Here is a 20,714-nt window from a genome sequence, read left to right on the forward strand (position 1 = left end):
CTTGTTAGCACACCACTGATATTTGTAAAGTAGGTTAAGCAATACCATAGTTGTAGCAAATAACAATCTCAGAGCGTGTTGAAGCAAACTTAGACCCGGGGTCATCCCATGAAGCTGATTGGTGGGAGATTCAGGATGAATAAAAGGAAGTACTTCTTCATACAGCGCAAAGTTAAACTATGGAATTCACTACCACAAGATGTAGTGATGGCCACCAATTTGGATGGCTTTAAAAGGGGATTAGATAAACTCCTGGAGGAGAAGGTTATCAATGGCTACTAGCCCTGATGGTTGTGTGCTACCTCCAGTATCTGAGGCAGTAAGCCTATGTACACTAGTTGCTGGGGAACATGGGTAGGAGGGTGCTGTTGCACCATGTCCTGCTTTGTTGGTCCCTGGTCGACTGCTGGCTGGCCACTGTGTGAACAGAGTGCTGGACTAGATGGACCCTCGGTCTGATCCAGCATGAATCAGCATGGCACTTATGTTCTTAAAATCCCTTTGCTGCAGATTCAATGTTTATCATTTACCCAGTCATATAGATTGGCTTAAACTTCATTAACACACACACACACACACAAAGTCAGCTTTTAGTATTAGGAACAATGTTTATATTATAAAATTATCAAAATATGGGACTGTAACTTATTAACTTCTCTTAGGTATTCTCAGAACCAGACCCCCATTCTTCAAGCTGCCTTATGGTACCTATACTTTGTGCAAGTGAGTGGGCTTGTAATTTTTTTGCGGTTATTTCATGTAGTCATCTGCAAAGCTAACTCTTTTTATTTTTATTTTTTTAAAAAAGGCTCTTACCAGGGCTTCATCTGTACATTGAAACACATAACAGACAAAATGGAAGCCTCTGTTTTCTGAAGCTTCTCTGCAGATAAATCCAAAGTGATCCACGTGTCTAATTCCCTGCAACAAAAACAGTTATATTAAAAGTTCACAAAGATTGGCTATGGACTTGAAATTAGTCAGCTTATTTTTGTTGTAATTAATTAAAACAAATGAAGTGAATCTATTGAAGACACTTCCAACATCAGTGACACACTGGGAATTGATTTTAGAAAGCATCTACACCCTTGCCTACGTTTTCTACTCTTCTCTCTCTCTCTCTGGGTCAAACTAGCCATTACATTAATTGCATGAAAGCAATTACCATGCACCTGAGCAGTCTTGTGTCTGTGGGGACATGGATTGGAAAAGGGAGTTTAACTTTTTCTGCCCCTGCCACAGTCCTGACCAAAATTACTTCTCCCAACAAATGCAAACAGCAGGTTGGAAGAGGTTATTTTTGTCAGTGGTTGCGACAGAAAGAGTAAAATTCCCCTTCCCACCAGCCCAAATTAAGTTAGCGACATCCCACCACCACCTCCGCACACACTTCTCTTCTGTATTAATATCCAAATATACCTTGCTAAGATTAAATAATGTTGAGGGGGTGTTATTTAATGAATGATGAGTGACCCTAAATTTGTCCTTTGTATGTTGACTATAATGTTTACCCCACCCTTGACTTCAAGGAGCACAAGGACAGAATACATGCAAATGTACCTTTTCCACAACAACCTTATTAAACAAGTTGGGCCAGATATTAACTCTCAGCCTATGGTCAAAAAAGGAACTTTATGGTCAAATTCAGCACTCTTATCCACTATGGCACAATGGATCTCAGATCATTTCTTTCAGTCTGATTTGGGAATTTTGTGTTTGTAATCAACACAGAAATCTAGAGTGTCAATACTACACTTTTTATAGAGATCATTATCTCCAGAGAGGAAAAAAAACCCTATTCATTTCTTGAAGAATCTTCACATTTTATTTTTGCTGTACCAAATCAAAATGATTTCCTTATAGTAAAAATCAGCAAAACTACTCATGGCTGAAACCATCAATTTAGTCCATTCACCCCTACTCCCCTCACCTTTTCCAGGATGGCTGCAAGAACAAGATCAGAAACATCTACTTACATTTTCACCTAACTTCAGTTTGTCATTTCATACTAACCAGAAACTGTGGCTAGTTTTAAAAATGGTTTATCTAAACAAGCCAGAATCATAAACCACAGTTTGAAGTTGGTCAAAACTAAATGCAGTTTTTCCTAGTTCTGACAAAATGGCAAGCTATGGTTAGTTGAAAACAAGAGCAGATGCTCCAGATGTTTTATTTTTGCACCATAAAAAATAAAGGACAGGGGAGTGCTGCAGGAGCTCATGCACATAAGAATAAACCATCTTAAATATATTTATGTAACTATCAAATGTACCTGCCCGGACATTAAGATCATCCACAGGGGCCCTTCTCCGTGAGCCCCTGCCAAGGGAAGTGAGGCAGGTGGCTACTAGGAGGAGGGCTTTCTCCGCTGAGGCACCCCGGCTGTGGAACGAGCTCTCCAGAGAGGTCCGCCTGGGGCCTACACTGTATTCTTTTCGTCGCCAGCTGAAGACCTTTTTATTTTCTCAGTATTTTAACATCTAAACTTAAACTTTTCTGTTTTGATTTTGTATTTTAATCCTATATCAATTTCTGCTGTCTGGCTTTATCCTGGTTGTGCTTTTTATATTGTATTTTGTATTTGGGTTTTTAGCTTGTTGGATGTTTTATTATGTTCCTAATGGTTTTAATTTTTGTGAACCTCCCAGAGAGCTTCGGCTATTGGGCGGTATAAAAATGTAATAAATAAAATAAACAAATCAAATAAATCAAATACAAAAATTAAAGATTCAAAAACAGAAAAGGTGTCTGTTCATTCAAGATAAATGTGTACATTAACTATGAACTTATTAGGTAATATTGTTTTCACACTGTGCTTACGCTACTGTTTTTCACAAGGGACATTCAGCACAAATCATTCCCTATGGGAAAATGAAGTAGTGTGATCACTGTGAGGTGATTTTGAGATGATTTTATCATCTCAAAATATGCAAAGCACGCCTGGCATAAATAAAAGAAGATGCAGTAGAACAGTCTTCCCCAATTTACTGCCCTCCAGATGTTTTGGACTACAACCCTCCAACATTCCTTACTATTAACCATGCTGGCTATTGCTGATGGGAGTTGAAGTCCAAAACATCTGGAAGGCACCATTTTGGAGAAGGATGATGGAGGCAGAACATGTTTCTTAAAAGGGATATGGAGAGAAACAGAATGTTTACAGGGAGATGCATTTTTTTTTTAAAAAAAATATGGGTTTTAATTTCTATGGCTTGAGTGTCGATATAGTCAAGAGCTAAGTTCATAGCATAGAAATTGGATGGCAGAACAACCTCAAGCAATAGCCATGTATTAGATGAAATTTCACGCAGTTGTCCTTAGGTTTTCATTTAGTTTATGCCAAAAATGTCCTTCTGTCAGAAGCCAAGTCGCATTAGCTCCCAAGGTATTAAAAAAATGTCAGCTGATTTGTTTTAAAAACACGAAGCACATAATGTCTTCATAAAATAAATGAAGCTAGGCCCTCCTGGTGCCATTCATATGGCTGGATTTGTAGAAACATTTAAAAATGTTTGAGCAGTAGGCCTGTAACCAGCCTAAATGTTCAGCGGGTGTGTGTGGAGTAGTTGGGGCAGTTGGATTGGTAGCCATTGTAGGCATTTTAAAGACAAAATTATAAACTATATTTTAATCATCTGAAAAAGAATTTAGGGATGGCAAAGAAAATTATTGGGGGGTAGGCCTCCCTAGTGCCCCTCCCATCCCATCTATGGGCCTGTTGAACAACACTTATTCATTTGAGAGGTGACCTCCTCCTTCAGCAAGTGCTGGTATAAATTCCATGGCCAATTCTTAGCTCAGCTAGGATAACTAGTTCTTGAAGGATGAAGTCAACAGAAAGCAACTGTATCATCAATACAGATTTGAAGATGGGGTAAATGGCATTTCTATGTGTCGAACTCAAAGATGTATTGATTCCTGGGAACTTGGTCAACCAGAGCATTGCTTTAATTCCAAGACACCCAGGAACCCAATAAAACATATCTTTGAAAATAAAGAGTCTCCAACTTGGAAAAGGTAACCGTATGGATGAATAAGCCCAAGGCAACAATGAGCTTCAGGAGACATATACTAACACCATGCAGTCTTGGAACATGGAGAAAACAGTCAAAAGTGCAGCACAATTGTTGCGGAATGAACAATATTCATGAGGAATTAGTAAGATAGTTAATTTCATAAGCCTGAATTTCTCACATTTTCCCATTTTAATATCAAATAAGTTTGTATTTCTTGAGGTTTAATACTGATTGTCTCATATTTTTACAAAGCACACAAGTGTGTTTTCAACACAAATATTTGGTGTGTGTGTGTGTTGTTTTAAGAGTCATGTCTCTTCAAAGTAGTAAGCAAAACAGAATTTTTCCATACTGCAGCATTAAGCAGAGTAAGGAGTCACTGTCAGCAATCACCAAAGAAACAGATTCTGTTGCTGTCCTCCAAGGAAAGATTCAGAATGGTAGCATATGCCCTGCTTTCTCCTGAGACAGTGAATAGCAGCATGTGTACAATTTACAATTTTCTTCCATTGGTTGTGCCACTAGTTAAGCAATTAAATTGACTTGGAGAGGGAGTAAAGTCGTAAAATTTTGTAATTTATTTCCTCTTGGTCTGAGAAAGAGAGAATTTGACCTTAAGGGCAGGTTGCTAAGTGATGACTCAGAGGGTTTTTTGCTGACAAAGGAAGTGGGCTCAAGGAAGGTACGTCTAAGTCTAATGTCTGACAAATTTCCTTTCAAGAGAAAATTTCTGGGATTTCTGGGAAATAACTCATTTTAGGGTCCCTTTTATAACAAGGTACCCTGAAGACAATCAGATTTTTCCCATAATGTGCTGGGATTCCTTTTAAACTTGATTGTCTGACTTCATGCTTTGGACAAACCAGAAAAAAATCAAGCTTGCTGAAATAATATGAAGTTTGTTGCATATTTGACTTTTCAGAGAAATACTAGTTGCACACCGATCCTGCCACATATTAATTGCAGTAGTCACAATGAAATGGGGGAACAATGATTTCCGGAATCTACGATTTTTGGAAGCTGCAATTGTTCAAGCAGTAAGAAAATGGGTTGCTTGGGTAGCGTTTGGTTTTTTTTTATATATATAAAAAAAAGCTTAGCTGTCAAAAAACTTATTCTGCTTACTCTCAAATTTTAGCTTTTTACCTCCCCTTGGATGATTGCTCAAGGCTTCGTAAACCATCGCTTATGAAATTATGGCCAACCCCCCCCCCCCCCCAAGGTCACACACTTCTTTGTTCCTCTCCTCCCACCACACATGAGCTTCAGCGATTAGACCCTGGTTTTTATTAAGTCAAAGGTATGTATTACGTCTAAACCAAGGAAATTAATGCTTAAGGTTGGTTAATAAACCAGGAAAGTAAGCCAGGATCATGTCAGTATCAGCTTATTAGTAAAATGAATACTTTATATAAATGCAACATGTCTAATAATCTGTTAGGTTTACAGACCTAGGCTGGGATTACAAGAAAAATGCAAATAATTTCGTTGTCTGTTTAACATGTGAAGTAACCTGCTTAACTTGCTGAATTAATATGTTACCTACAAAATTCTGAGCTACTGGAAACAAAACCAACTTATTCTAATTCTAGAAATGCTTAAAAGGGTTGTTGTGTGCTGTTTATCATTACTGTTAATTGTATTATTTCGCAAAATTAGAAAACGTTTGTGGACATAAACTGACTATCATTTCTGAACAATTAAAAAACAACAATCCAAAATTATAATAAAGCACCTATGTAATTAAATTGCCCACGTAAGGAGCTGGATTTTGGTGCATATCTGCAAACACAGAAATTAGTGTGGAAATCAGTAAATAAAAGTCAATCAAGAAGGAAACTGCTTTCATATAGATAGATAGATAGATAGATAGATATACTAAATGGTATATAAATCAATCAAATAAAGAAATAAAAATAAAGAAATCATAATTTAGATACCTGAGAGCAAAAAGAAATTTCCTTAAAGCTTTTCTCAATAACTACTCTTTTGGTGTCAGGACTGATGATGTAAACTTCAGACTGGCCAATCTGAAAAGAATAAAGGAATATTATGCAGTTGCCTTTCAAAACAGTTTAAACAAAAAATATTATTATTATGTTTTGCATTTTGAGATTGTGAACAGTGCACATTTTGTATGAGAAAGGAGCCACAGCACGAAGTACGACTTACATTTTGCTATTGATTTTAATGCACTGTGAATACATTAAACTGAGTATCTTATCTACAGGAAAGAGAATACATTTAAACTGTGGACAGGATCTATCCTTTTCCCCCGGAGAGGTGAAAAGCAGCTGATTGATGAAATCGCACAATGCAAAAGGCTTAACTTTTTATTTATTTATTTATTACATTTCTATACCGCCCAATAGCCGGAGCTCTCTGGGCGGTTCACAAAAATTAAAACCATTCAAAGTATAAAACAACAGTATAAAACCATAATATAAAATACAATATAAAAGCTCAACCAGATAAAAACCAGTTTTTCTCCCACAACACTCTTTCCCTGATCCAATTTGAGTCCCCTTGCATCTGTTTCAAGATTTTAAAAATAAAAATAAAATGGGAGAACTAATCATGTATCATCTGTGTAATGTACCATGGGGGGCTATGCTGATCACATTGTAAACATACTATCCCCACACCTCTACAAAATAAATAAATGAGTGGTGATGGTGGGAGGATTTGCAAGCCTTTCTAGCCACCAACAAGCCATTGGCTGATATTTGTGCATCATGGCCTTTGAAATAAAATGGGCCTACAGAGTAACTGGATGCAGTTAAACGATCCCTCCCTCGCCCCGGAATCTCGCCCGACACTTTAGGCCTGCTTTTTCTGCCGTCTCGGGCTAAGACCGAGACGGAGGAATGTGTGGCCGGGAGTCACAGTTTGTCCCGGTTCCTCGCAAGGAGCACAGGGTGCAGAGCTCCTGAGGAGGTGGGGTGGGAGGAGCAGGGGAAAGTATTTTTTTTAAAAAACAACAGCTTACCTTTTGCGCACGAGAGCTCATGCACATCTTGTGTGTTTAAAAAAAAGAAAATGGCGGGCGCAACATCCTCTCCTTCTGAGGTTGTCACACACCACGTGTAAACAGAGGGGATCTCGCGATAAACACATTGCGAGATCTTCACCCCTCCATCACGCAATAATAGGTAAGTCTAGCTAAGGCCTGGGTTGTTTCTCCCTCACCAACCCAGAGTGCCTGGTCTGCACATGAAAGAGGACAACCCCTATTCTTGAGCTTCCTAAGCCTCCTGTTTTTGCTTCCTGAGACTGAAACCCCCGCCCCACCCCCCGGGAAGTGACAAGAGTTGCTCAACTTCAAGGCTCACAAGTTGTGCAAGTCTATTTTATACTTAACAGAAAGCATCCCATCACTTCCTACACTAACATACACAAACAAACACTGAACTTAATTAATTGCAGTAGATCAACTAGAAGTAATACCCCAAAACTTTGTATATCTGTTTCTATAAACTTGTTATCCATTGTTCAGAGATGCTAGCAAACAAAATGGTGTTTTACCGTGAATAACATAATCCGGTTCCCTGCAATATCTGTAGGCTGCACATTTTGTCCATGGATAAATCGACTTTTTAAATTCAGAGAAACCACATCATCATCAAAGGATCTGGCAAAGCTGTTACTCCTCAGGTTCCCGGTTTGCAAATCTTTCTTGAAAGAAAATGAACGCAGTCCAGGCTGAGAATAGGATTTCCTCATCGGTCTTTTTTCCTGTTCTTCATTAACCAAGGGTTGGAAGACAGATCGGAATTTATCACCTATAGAAAATCCTCCAGAGTGGTGGGCAGTTTCATGTTGTTGGGAAAATGAACCAGAGTCCAAGTTTTTGGTATAACTAACATCATTAAATTTTTCAATACATTCATCTATGAGTGCTGGAGGTGCGTTTTTGTGCGCTACTGTCACTCGACCACAGAATAGCACCTCAAATTTTTTGCTAAAAGGATCTTCAACATCTGAAAGGTTACTCTGAAACTCTTCCTGACGTGCAATCTTCCCAGCTTGTCTGATGGTGCTTATAATCTCAGGCACCTGCAAGAAAACGATAAGATCAGAGCTTAATCAAGAAGAAGAAAATGGGGATAAAAAAGGGACAGAAAGTAATGTGTGACTGTGAATCAATCCTAATTCTGAGAAACCTCTGAACAAATTAACTTTGGAGCCTGGATACACACAATGGGAATCCACACGTCGTACTGAGGCCGCTTCCATGCGGCCCCAGTGCACCCCGAAAATGATCGTGTAGCTTGCCTGGCGAAGAGACGAGGAAGAGGCGTCCTTGCTGGCGCCGCCACCCACCTCCCTCCTCACCGGCTGACTCGGAGAGCTCGGCAGAAGAAGGCGGGGTGGAGAGCTTCCGCTCTCCACCCCGCCTTCTTCCGCCGAGCTCTCCTCGCCGACCAGTGAGGAGGGAGGTGGGTGGCAGCGCCGGCAAGGACGCCTCTTCCTCGTCTCTTTTACAGGCAAGCTACACGGTCGTTTTCGGGGTGCACTGGGGCCGCATGGAAGCGGCCTCAGTACGACGTGTGGATTCCCCCACAGATGTTGGGGCCTGGATGCACACAGATGCTTGATCTTCTCTACAGCAAGAGACGACATATTTGTGCAATTTGATATCACAGACCTAATACAACTGAGAGAACTTTCATGTCATATTAAATAAAACGATTTTCAATGACGCTAGATCACAAGTTTAGCTACCAGTCATTGGTCTTGACTGATGAACTGAAGAGAAATCAGTACTTGTGCCTGAACTTGTCCTGGAAAACAGGGGCTAGGCTCCAAAGGGCTATGCACAGTATTACACACACACACACACTTTTCTTGCACGCTGTTCTATTGCAGTCCCATCCTCGTGGTCAGGGGACGCTCTTGAGCACAATTCAGGCTGATGCATAAGGGCTGTGGCCATGTGAGGAAAATCAGCTAATCAGGTTTTGTGCATACCTAAACCTGCCCTGTGTCTGTACAAGATACAATATATTTAAATCCTGACCAGAGTATGTGTATGTACACATGAGTGCATATGAAAGGTGTTTCAGACAGTCATGAGCTAAGGCGATCATCTCTGGGAAGAAAGTAAACATAGTTTTTAGAAAGTGCAAATATTCTGCTTTTTTGCACACAAAAAGTAAATTCAAGCACTACTTTTGGGGTGTAGCAGGCAGTGGTACTGTCTCTCCACTGACACACGTAAACAAGAACCACATGGGAGGGCAATACAGCATCACTTTCCATGCCAAGCTCCTGCACTCTAAGAAAGGGGCATGGTGGTATGGGAAGGTTTTTTTCCAACTGCCCTCATGTTTCTGGTTTAGACATGTTACTGACATGCAAGGGATCAAACCAAGTAAAATTAGAACTGCACCAAGTTTCCTGCTTCTGAAAGTTTCTGGATTTAAGGCACCCTATACAATAAAAAGGAAGCATTTTTGCACATCTGCTCCTCTTTCTTATAAAAGACATTACGTTTAACCAAATTTTTCAATGAAAATAATATAATTGCTCATGGTAAAACAATCATTAAAGAATAAAACATAATGTTTCTGCTCTTAGAGAGCCACCTCTGTACATAAGTAGATACACGGTATCCCAGAGACAAAAGTAAAACTCTCTGACTTTGTATGTGAATTTATCTGCCTTTTCAAAAAGCAGAAGCAAGTTTCATCCTTAATAGTAATAGAAAAGATTTACGCTGTGATTCACAAAAACCTCAGTAAGGTCATTTCATGGATAATAGACACATCTCAATAACATTAGTCAAAGGATTGCAATAAGGAAGCAAGAATGAGCTAAAAATGAGACAGGAAGAATTACTTCATTCTCTGAGCATGGTGCATGACTCAGACTGCCAACCTATAGTTTGGCTGCACTTTGAACTAATACGAAGAAGTTTCTTTAAAAAGCATACAAGTAAGAACAGAAATTGCTCTCTTGTACTTTGTAAAGTGCCACACACATTGACGGCTCTATATAATTAATAAAAGCACTGCAACAACAACAAAAACTGGCATGAAGATATATTTAGTATTATCAGTAAAATGGCAAAAGCATCTAGTGTTTATCCTGTCCAGGCAAAGCTTCAGAGTGTTACTGCTATCCAATACCATTTTATTCCATTACTTGAATCTCTCACGTGTCTGTTTTAAACTCCTTCTGATATTTATGAAGCTGAGTTTCTACCAATAATTTCTGCTTTTATTTCAGAACAGAATTTGGTGGCTCATTTTCAAATAGCAAACAGAAGACAGGAGGAAAGGGGGAAAGTACATTGGCCTTCTGCCAATGAAATGGAGATATTTTTCTAAATTCTGTGGGGCCCTCTAACAGCACCCACAACAGCTCTCCCCTCCCTGCTCACTTAAAAAAAAATTGTTTGAAGAAAACAGTGGGAAAAATATTAGGGCAGTCTTCTTTATCTCCTTTTCTAGACTCTACTTCCCCCTCCCTAGGGTGACCATACAGAAAGGAGGACAGGGCTCCTGTGTCTTTCACAGATGCATATAAAAGAGAATTTCAGCAGGTGTCACTTGCGTGCATGCAGCACCTGGTGACATTCCCTCTTCATCACAACAGTTAAAGCTGCAGGAGCCCTGCCCTCTTGGCCAGATACAAAAGAGAGCAGGGGCTCTATTTATCTTTACCCATCAATCTGCCTGCTTTCTACCTAGAATGGGCAATTGCTAGCTTCAGTGAAGGCCACCAAGTCTACTGTTGGCCCCTTGGCTTCAAGAGGCTCACAGAACCTGAATTTCTGCCTTAGATATCTGTCTTGACAGACACTGTAAATTAGCTTATGATTTCTTGGGAATCCATACTATGTATGTGTTTATGATATTTGTTAGTCACATTAAATAATAAATTCTCTAGGCAACATACAAATGCAAAACAGATGAAAAAATTAATAAACAGTACAATCAAAATCTGCATTAAAATCCTAAATAACCCCCCAAAAACCAGCACAGGAAAAATACTCAACACAAATAATTTCACAGAGATAGAGGTAAAACCACCTCAAAACTACCCCCCCTAAATGTCATCAACAGAGATATTACTAAGAATGTCACCAATGTTAAAAGAAACATATATCTCTTTCTATCACCTGTTCAGGATAATAATAAAAAATAACAGGAAAATACTTATTAATATTTTATTTTTGACCAATATCCAAAGTTAGAATATTTAACTTTTTTTTTTACTCTGTTTTTTTGGTTTGTTTTTTTGCTCCTACAAATAACTCTGGGTTCAGGTAAATCTAAATACACAATTGCCCATTTCACTTGTGTATTTAAGCAGTTTGGACTCATAACCACCCATTTAGAACTGCAAATAATGATTTCAAAATTTATACTAGTAAATATTTGCTGCTGTGGGAAAAGGCACCTGTAGAATTCATAATTATAACAGTTTTTATTTGGCTAGTTCTGTCTGTTTAAATATAAAATGTGTTGTATATATATACAAGTATTTATAAGTAGAAAAGAAACTTCTCATCTCCATTACAAAACAAAGTTTTCAGTGTCAGAGAAACAAAAACATGGTTAGTTTCCAAGGAGAGAGCTACTGGGCAGCTTATTAGGTTCCTCAAACTGGAGTCCAGCAGATTGAATTTAGTTCCCTGCTCCAGCAGAGTGGCTGGTCAAAGGAGGGCAACTGAAGGCAGTTCAAACTGGAACACTTACACAACATCTCAAGAGCTTCTGGGAATCAAGTGACACTCAAAGCCAACTTGTTTCCACTTCCCATACAAGTCATAGGTCTTGTACAATCAATCAATCAACAAACAAAGAGTGGACACATTGCTGTGGTGGGGCATATATATGACATTCACATGCTGTTCAGGCATGAAGCTTTATACATGGCATGTCACATGAATCTGAGCATATAGATGTGAAGAGTTTAAATCCAAGTCGCAGAAAGAGAAGGGCCAGGGGGCTCTGATTTTAACAGCAAAAGAGGCATATTCACAAGGGTGTCACATCCTTCCCTTCATGCCTTGTTTTACTGCAGTCTGTTGTTGCCATCCCTAAACATTTCCTCTAATATTGAAAGTGAGCTTGTCTAGGACAGAAACACTTGCAGATAGGGGCTGCAGAGAGGGATCTCCCCTGCTCACCATTAAAATCAGATCCCTCCCTTTGAATATAAGTAGAGCACCATCACATATAGTTCAACCCTGAGATTTACTCTCCTATGTAAACTCTACATACTGGGAGACACTGGGCATGTCTACACCTCCCAGGGGAGGATCTCGCGATATGCTGATCACAAGATTCTCCCCCTGCGTTCACACGCAGCACACAATGTCCAGGGAGGAAGGAGGTCGCACCCGGCATTTTTTTTAAAGAAAAGAAGCTGGGGCATACCTGAGCTCCAGCTAAACAAAGTTTTTTTTTTAAAAAAAAAACTGACCCTGCTCCCCTCCCTACCCCTGACAGGCAAGGTGCGCTTGAAGAGCTCCGTACCCTGTGCCTGGTTCTCGGCTCCTCACATTTACTCGCAAGGAGCCAGGACAAAACCGGGGTGTCCGCCCACACCTTCCACAGTCTTGGGACGATCCTGAGACTGCAGGGAAAACCAGGCTAAAGGCCATCCTGGTTATCCTGGGGAAATGGAGGGATCATCCCACCCTGCCCCCGGGATCCCCTGTGAGTCATGTGGACGCACAGGGGTGATCCCCGGGATAAGACATGGTCTAGACACGCCTACTGTGTTAACCAGAGACACTGTGTTGATCTTGTTAACCAGAAGTTGAAAATAAAGAACATCTAATTCTGGGCCATCGTCAATTGTACCTGAATAAAACCGCCCAGTACTATTGAACATCTGATGTTTCAACATGTTCCATATTACATGAACATTGATGGAGCTATATATAATAATAATAACAACAACAACAACAACACTGATATTTATACCAGAAAAACATATCTTCTACACTTAGTCACATGGACAGAAAACACCCCATTAATTTAGAAAGGAAAAAATAATTGCCATTCTTTCTAAAATGAATTGTGTTCTTATCCTACAGTAATCCTATTGTAAAAAGAATACAAATAGAACAAAACTGCACTTCATGTTCTACTAAACAAGCACAACTTGGATTTGAGTTATAAAACTCTCAAGGTATAAGCAATCTTTTTGCTTTCATGTTTAAAACAGTTCAAAAGCATAGCCACGTTTGTTAGTTTATCCATGTGGTGTGCTTGCCCACATTACTTTATGTGAATTGCTAAACTCTGCCAAATTGAACGGTGATTAAACATCCCTGGCCTTTTTCATTTCAAAATGCTTTTATACGTTTGTGCATCTTTTTTTCTTTTTGAGACAAGAGAGTTCTTTTGTGACTGTATTCTGAAAACAATGTGAAATTTATTAAGATCTAGATATCCCAAAATAAATTTCATGTGATACTTTTATACTAACATTTTTATGAGGGGACCTGCTGTCACAGTTCAGCAATTTCGTACGTCATTCAGACCATTTTCTCTGGAGAACTACATTTGTTTTTATTAGAAGTGGAGTGTGTGGGGGAGGGGGAGGTGCAAATTTCATGTAACTTTTACAAGTTTACAGTTACATTCTTTACTGCTTGCTATTTACTCTAAGAGATGGATTGACTCTATAAAGGAAGATATGGACATGAAGTTACAAGATCTAAAGAGGGTGGTTTACAACAGATGCAACTGGAGGTCGCTGACTCGTAGGGTCTCCATAAGTCAAGGTCAACTTGAAGGCACATAACTACTAGTCCTCCTCCTCTGTGCACAATATATTACGAGATATGATCTGGCGTCAGCTTAATACTAAGAAATTCCTGATCAAGGCACTGATAACCTATCAGGATTCAAGCATATAGTGGGTTTTGAATTGGTGACCTGGAACGGGTTGGGAATATTAGACAATAATTCAAGAAGTGCACCCACAACCCAGCATTGGCCAAAAATGGAACCACAGGTAGTCCAGCCACGCGAACAAGGAAAGAAGCCTCCTTATACTAATAGGCAAGAATGGCCTAGATGGTAATCTTGATGCCAAAAGAACGCTTCTGGGCACAAATTGCTTATTCGTTTTAGCAACAGGGAAATTTGCTCTTGTTTAATACAGACAGCCCTTGTCTTCCTCCCCTGCAAGTGTACTGTGTAAAGGCCAATTTACACAGAATGTATGTTTGGATGCTCCTCCAGTGCTAGAACACAACCACCATGCAGCTCTCTTTACACACAGGAAACTTTCATGTCAGGAAGAACGCTAGGCTGAAATTTTAAATCCTGGCATTCTACCTTTCCTCAGACATGAAACTTTTAACATGAATAAACATTCAATCATGCAATTCCCCACCCTCACCCCAGTACATTCTGAACTGGGAGAAATCTGAAAGCATTTTACAACATGGTTATCACCCATCAGCCATAACAGCGCAGCAAATGTCTTATAGTTAACCATTCACTGCACACTGCGGTTAGATAATCAGATGAAACTATATCTAACAATCTGAATTGCAACAACTAAGATGTAAGCAGTACAGAGCACCTACAGGAAGAAGTCTGCACCAAGTCTGTTTCCTGGAAAGGGATAAATATCATCCCCCCCCCCAAATTTAAGACCCAAGAGAGAAAGATGTCTGTCTTGCTTATTCTTGTTGCATGCGAAGGGCAGATAGACTGCCAAGAACAGGCACCACAGAATGAGAAGCCAATGGAAACACAAAGGAGTATGTCATTGCCCCAACTTAATCCATCTATCTATATGGTTGGATTAAGTTTGGACAATGTACACAGAGACACACACACACACACACACAGGGTAAACCCACTGTGGTTTAACACTTGGCTTCCAGGTTCATCCTGGTCTTCTCATAGGAGCACCCCATCAAAAGAGCAACTGTGAACAGAGCAGCTTTTGTCCTCTGAGCAAACTCACAAAAGTCCTTAGGCTTTTGCTCTGAGTAACAAGATTTTAAATCATTAATTCATTTATTTTGGGAAGTGAGTGATATCTAATCAAGTATAGGAGGGCACAGTGCCAGATGGCTTAGTACAGGAGTCTCCAACACTTTGGGCCCAGGAGCATATTTGGCATTTTGAAAAACTGCCCTGGGCACCACCACAAATTGACTGCTATGGGGATGGGGGTGGAGGGCCAGTCACAAAGATGTTAGGAGTGCCCCCTTATTTGTGTGTGTGCCTGAATAGGCAGCCTATGCTACACACTCTGACTTCTCTCTCTCTCTCTCTGGCTTTCACCTCCGTTCCTCCTCTCTGGTTCCTCTTTCTCTTTCTGGCTTCTCTGTCTTTCTTTCTCTCTCTCTGTCTCTCCTCTCTTGCTCTCTTTGTCCTCTTTTCTTCTCTGTCTCCGACCCTTCCTTCCTCCTCTATGGCTCCCCTTTCCTTCTTCAGACTTCTTTCTTCTCTTTCTTTCCTTCTCTCTCTAGCTGCTCTCCTTTTCTCCCTCCCATCTCTCTGGCTCCTCTCCCCACCCCACCTCTGGTTCATCTTTCTCTCCCCCCACCCAGTTCCTCCCTTTCCCCCTCACTCTTCCCCACTTTCTTTCTTGGCATCTCCACACGAGGCTTTTATTGTGCGTTCATGACTTCTCACTCACTTTAATTTATGGATTCTTTACATGATGTCACCAACTTCCAGGGCCTCTTCCATGCTTTATAAACATTATCCTGTTGTTGTTGTTGTTTAAGATCAGGAAAAAAATTGCATTTCCTGAATGACGCTATAAAAATAGTGTGTATTTCTGCAATTTCACCATCTAGTGGCTGTATAACGAAACATACAGAACAGCAGAGAAAGAAAATCTCCTGAAAAAAATACGTGCAAGGGAGCTGATCTTAATCCTGCAAGAATCTAGAAACAGAAGTCCTGGTAAAAGTGTGAGATAAAAGCCTCATGCAGAAATGCCATTTCTTTCTCTCTCTCTGGTCCTTCTTTCTTTCTCTCTGTCTCCTCTCTGTCTCTCTCTCCCCACTTCCCCAACTCCATGCAACTGAATGAAGCAATTTCTCCACTAATTTGCATGGGGTAAGAACCCCCCTTGCTGAAAAACGGCTGGAGGGGAGGCAAAGCACACTCCCCATCAAGGACTCTGTTGCCCCACGAGTCCTTGGGGAGGGGTGAACTTCATACACACCCCAGCCATTTCTTGGCAAGGAGGACCCCCACCCCCCACACAAGTGAATAGAGGAAATAATTTGGCAGGCACCTCAGCCTGGCACTATAGTTGTAGTGGTGCCTATGGGCACCACATTGGGGACCTTTGGCTTAGCACAACTGATGCCAAGTTTGTATTTAGTACAAAATGTAAGGTACACCAAGCATCAAGATCCTTAACATTTATTTAGTAGCAGACAATGAGTTCATTACGATCCAGCAGCTTCGGCCACAGTTTATTATTTGAGAGAGAAAAAACAGAAAGACATTTTCAAGAAAACTGTGTTAAGAGTCTCTTAACACTTGGAAAACCTATCAACATCGAGTTTCTGCTGCCACTTTTCCTTGTCACTAGCTCTTAAATGCCCATGAGCAACAACGCACATTAAGTTGCTAACCTTATTTTTCATTTATTGGAAGAAACATTTTCATATTCAGCATGCATTAGTCTCATAATGCACTAATAGAGCATTAGGAATATATTGCATTAAGTTGTCTGAGTCATTTGTAAACCTCTAAGGGTGCAACCCTATCATGATAGTCACAAGCATCCAATCTTGAAGGCTAATGCCTACCCAACGCAGGGTAGATGGAACACAGAGGAAGTCCTCTCCTATATGCTTTGTCTGCCCCACAGTTTTTGCTATATGCTCATTTTCAAGCGTCTGGACAGGGAGCTTTGGAGCAGGAGGAGGGGAGGCTGCGCAACACATAGAAAGCTGCATAAAAGAGCTTCCATGGTCTCCTCCCCGCCTGGCCCCCGGGCACGCCCACCCTCCTTTTCCACTCTCCGCACTCCTTCTCCACAGACAGCTATGAGAGAGTGGGGTGAGAAGTTTCAGGGAACCAAAGTTGGACCACTGGCTCTGACGTTGGTTCCCAGAAACCAAAAAATCCTGGCTGTCTAGACTGTGTCTAGTGGCCATAGGATTGCTCCCTTAGGCCCTGTGCCTGCACTGGTCAGAGTTTCTCCATTTCTAGAACACCAGGTTGCACATAGCTAACACTTTCTCACAAGATCATGTAGCAAAATAATGCAGAGGTGTATTGTCAACTCCCAGCACTATTTCACATTCTTTGTGTATTTCTTAATTGATGTATACCCCACTTTCCACCAAGGATATGCTGCTCAAGGTTGCCATTTGGCATATGGTATGCCAAATAACAGACAATGTGTTCTACCCTAGGCGATCCTGTTAGCTTAACTCAACCCACATGAATGCCTTTGTCCTTTTGGCCAAGTTACTAAGAAATAGATTCATGCATTTAGAATGTGACACGTGCATCCTCTCTAACACAAGGGGCATATCCTTTTCTAATTAGAGGTCTAAAGCTATAAGAAAAGCTGCATGCTACTGCATACCAAAGTGAGATTAGGAAATTTGTGTGGGTACCTGAAGTCCTTCGGAAAATGTTATCCACAGGAGGAGTAGAATGGGTGTTTAGAGATTGGAAAACTGTTTCTAACTCATTAACCTAAATAAATCTCGTAACTTAAGTCAATTGGTCCTGATAGGCACTACAACTTTCTATGCTCAATCAATGGGTGGACTTACTGAGTGTTATGGTGTTTCATTGATTGAATTTAGTCCCAGCAGTAAAACTATGCACCTACCTAATTCAGTTTACCAGCAGAGTAAGAAGGGTAAAAGCTCTCTAAAGAACCGTGGTGATATATAGTAACCTTACTTTGCCGTTTAGTGGAAGCAGCTTTTTAAAATTCAGTGCGCCTTAGCATGTATTCATCTAGTCCTATAATTAGAACAGGAAACACCCCTAGTGTTGAAGAGGATGCACATGTCCCATTGTAAATGCTTGACAACAGGTGTTCTTTGTGGGACTTCTACTAAAGGATACTTTCACAAGGACTCAACAATGTTGGCTTCCCTCGGTTGAAAATGATGACCAGAATGTCATTTCCCCCTGCACCATTGGAGGTGGTTTCTATCTATATTCATATCCATATTTGAACAAACAGAGGGTTCAAATATGGATATGAGGGTTTAGCTGAGGTGATAAGGAGCTGCTTTGTTTTAAGACAGACCAGTCCATTTAAGTCCAGTAGTGCCTTGTATGACTAGTGGCAACTCTCCAGGGTCTCAGACAGAGGGTCCTTATAGCCTTTAAACTCAGAACCTTTAAGTGGAGATGCCACTGTCTGAACTTATATACACAAAGCTTGGCTTTACCACAAAGCAATTGTCTCCTCTTTTAAAAGGGCACAGACCGTTGCCTTCATCTTATAAAAGGACTGCAACCAGCAACCTTCTGAACTGCAAGAATTATCAATAACTATCCAGCTGTTTTTCCAGTAAATATAGTTTCCATAGCATTTGGTGTGGGTCAGAAAAGCAAGAGATAAGAGTAATCATTTCTACACCGAAAGTAGCATGAGAACATGACAGAAATGACGAGGGGGTTGTCTAAATGCTCCGAAAGCCCCGTGGTGTGTGCACAGTGGCATGCATCGATTATATGATGCAGCTGCAATTGTGCACCCACCCCGGGGCTTTCTGCTGAAGCTGTGGAGAATTTGCTGTGTGTGTGTGTGTGATTTACCCAACTTTTTTATCTGGAGCTTGGCAAAGATGCTCAAGACAACGTCAAGATAGCCCCTCGCCTCACAGCAGAGGCATGGCCAGGCAGTGCCACCAGGAAGGGGGTGGGGCGGCTACGGTCCCTGGATGGCCACCCAGAAACCCTGTGCTTCCTCCTCACTGTTGGGATTACCCAACACCACCTCAGGGGAGGGAAGCTGCAGGGTTTCCAAGGGATATGGCACCAACCCAGCACCGTGAAGACACCCCCAAAATTGGTGTAGATAAAGAGGCTCTATATCATAGAATTATAGAATAGTAGAGTTGGAAGAGGCCTATAAGGCCATCGAGTCCAGTGCTAATTCTCCCTGGTTAAAACAGATTCTACAATTTCTTCTCTATGGATGTTATTCAATAGCAAACAGGTCTAGCAGGCAACAGTATATTACCAGCTTCTAAGAATGTTGATGTAACTTCTTAAAAGGCTTGAGGCTTTCTGAGTTTCTTAAGGAGAATATATGAAAATCAGAGTTTTTGATTCTGCACCCGATCATTTTAGCCTGTGGCAGCCACAAGTAAAAAGCATCCCATTCTAAATTCCAGATGTATATAGGATTCAGATTTTGACTTGTTAACTTAAAATTCTCCTTATTTTCTGCCCTGTCTATCCCCCCAGTGTTCCTATGTTTGCAAAGAGTGAGTAACAATGGTAGAAATTTGCCCACATCTCCCCAATGGGTCTGACTTCTATTCCTGTTTTCCTTATTACTTACTCACATGTAATATGTTCTATTTCAAAAGCTAACATACAACATCTTTGCACATTTTATTGCTATTATTGTTATCAAAAGAACCTATTCATTTTCAATAGAGGGTTATATATAAAAAAATGGCAGGCAGTTGCCTGAGGATGTGATTCACAACCATTAGATTAAAATGGAAATGAATAAAACAAATGTTAAAAGCCTTCTGACAGTGCAATCCTATACATGTCTACCCAGAAATAAGCCTAAATGAGTTCAGAAGAACATACTCCCATGTGGTATAGGATTGCAGCTGTCTTCTTCCTAGCTGGGAATCATTTGCTGATTTTTGAATTATTATCCTTGAGGGTAGCTTGCCTCTACTACCCCTCTGATCATCCTGATGGCTTCTTCCTTTAAAAGTCTAATTAGGGAGCTCTTAAGAGTGACTCTTTCAATAATTCATGTTCCTATTTTCAATGTATTTCTTCTTCCTCATCTGAACATAGTCAAGTAAATTCCTTAAAGGAGCTGCTTTTGAGTTCATATTGATCTCCAAATGAGCCAGCTGATCTCAAGCCATAATCATCAATACAGGTGATTCATTTTCTGGTCTGTACCTGGACAAGTTCTGGTAGTATAGTTTTAAATTGCTATTGGATTATAAGGGAAGTTACTGTTGTGTATAGCTTATCTGCTTGATGAGGCATTTAATGAAGTGCTTAACATTCATATCAATGGAAAAATGAGTAATTTTAAAGAGACCCATCGTAATTGATTGGTTTAACAAGTTTCCAGAAAGCTTGTCTTTCTGGTTCAATTCATCATTAGAAACTAACTCAGCATAGCTTAGAAAGATGGGCAGTTTGGTAAAGGAGATGGTTTCAATAATAATAATAATAATAATAATAATAATAATAATAATAATAATAATAATAATAATATCTTACCCGCCTCTCCCTTTGGATCGAGGTGGGGAACAACATTAGTACAGGAATCAACACATCTTTAAAAACTCTTGATTTTACATTGTCTGGGTAGGCCTGCCGGAAAAGGTTAGTCTTCAAAGCTGCCTTAAAATCACATAGAGAGTTAATTTTACGAATCTCATCCGGCAGGCTATTCCACAATCCTGGAGCCACAGAAGAAAAGGTCCTCTGGGAAACTGATGTCAGCCTAGTTTTGGCTGACTGAAGTAAGTTCTCCCCAGAGGACCTGAGTGTGCGGGGAGGA

At 40.4% G+C, this 20,714-nt stretch overlaps 1 protein-coding gene across 1 annotated transcript in view; it reads right to left on the minus strand.

Moving 5' to 3' along the window:
- The window catches only part of TBC1D1 (TBC1 domain family member 1), a 116,146-nt gene that overhangs the window by 54,337 nt on the left and 41,095 nt on the right, over window positions 1-20,714 (minus strand). The window contains exons 3-5 of the mRNA XM_063135867.1: window positions 7,542-8,072; window positions 5,957-6,046; window positions 817-921 (exon numbers count right to left, since the gene is read on the minus strand). Of these exons, the coding sequence (XP_062991937.1) occupies window positions 817-921; window positions 5,957-6,046; window positions 7,542-8,072 (726 nt within the window). The remainder of the gene's footprint in view (window positions 1-816; window positions 922-5,956; window positions 6,047-7,541; window positions 8,073-20,714) is intronic.

Source organism: Elgaria multicarinata, chromosome 10 (genome assembly GCF_023053635.1).
Source record: "Elgaria multicarinata webbii isolate HBS135686 ecotype San Diego chromosome 10, rElgMul1.1.pri, whole genome shotgun sequence".
Classification (NCBI taxonomy): Eukaryota; Metazoa; Chordata; class Lepidosauria; order Squamata; family Anguidae; genus Elgaria; species Elgaria multicarinata.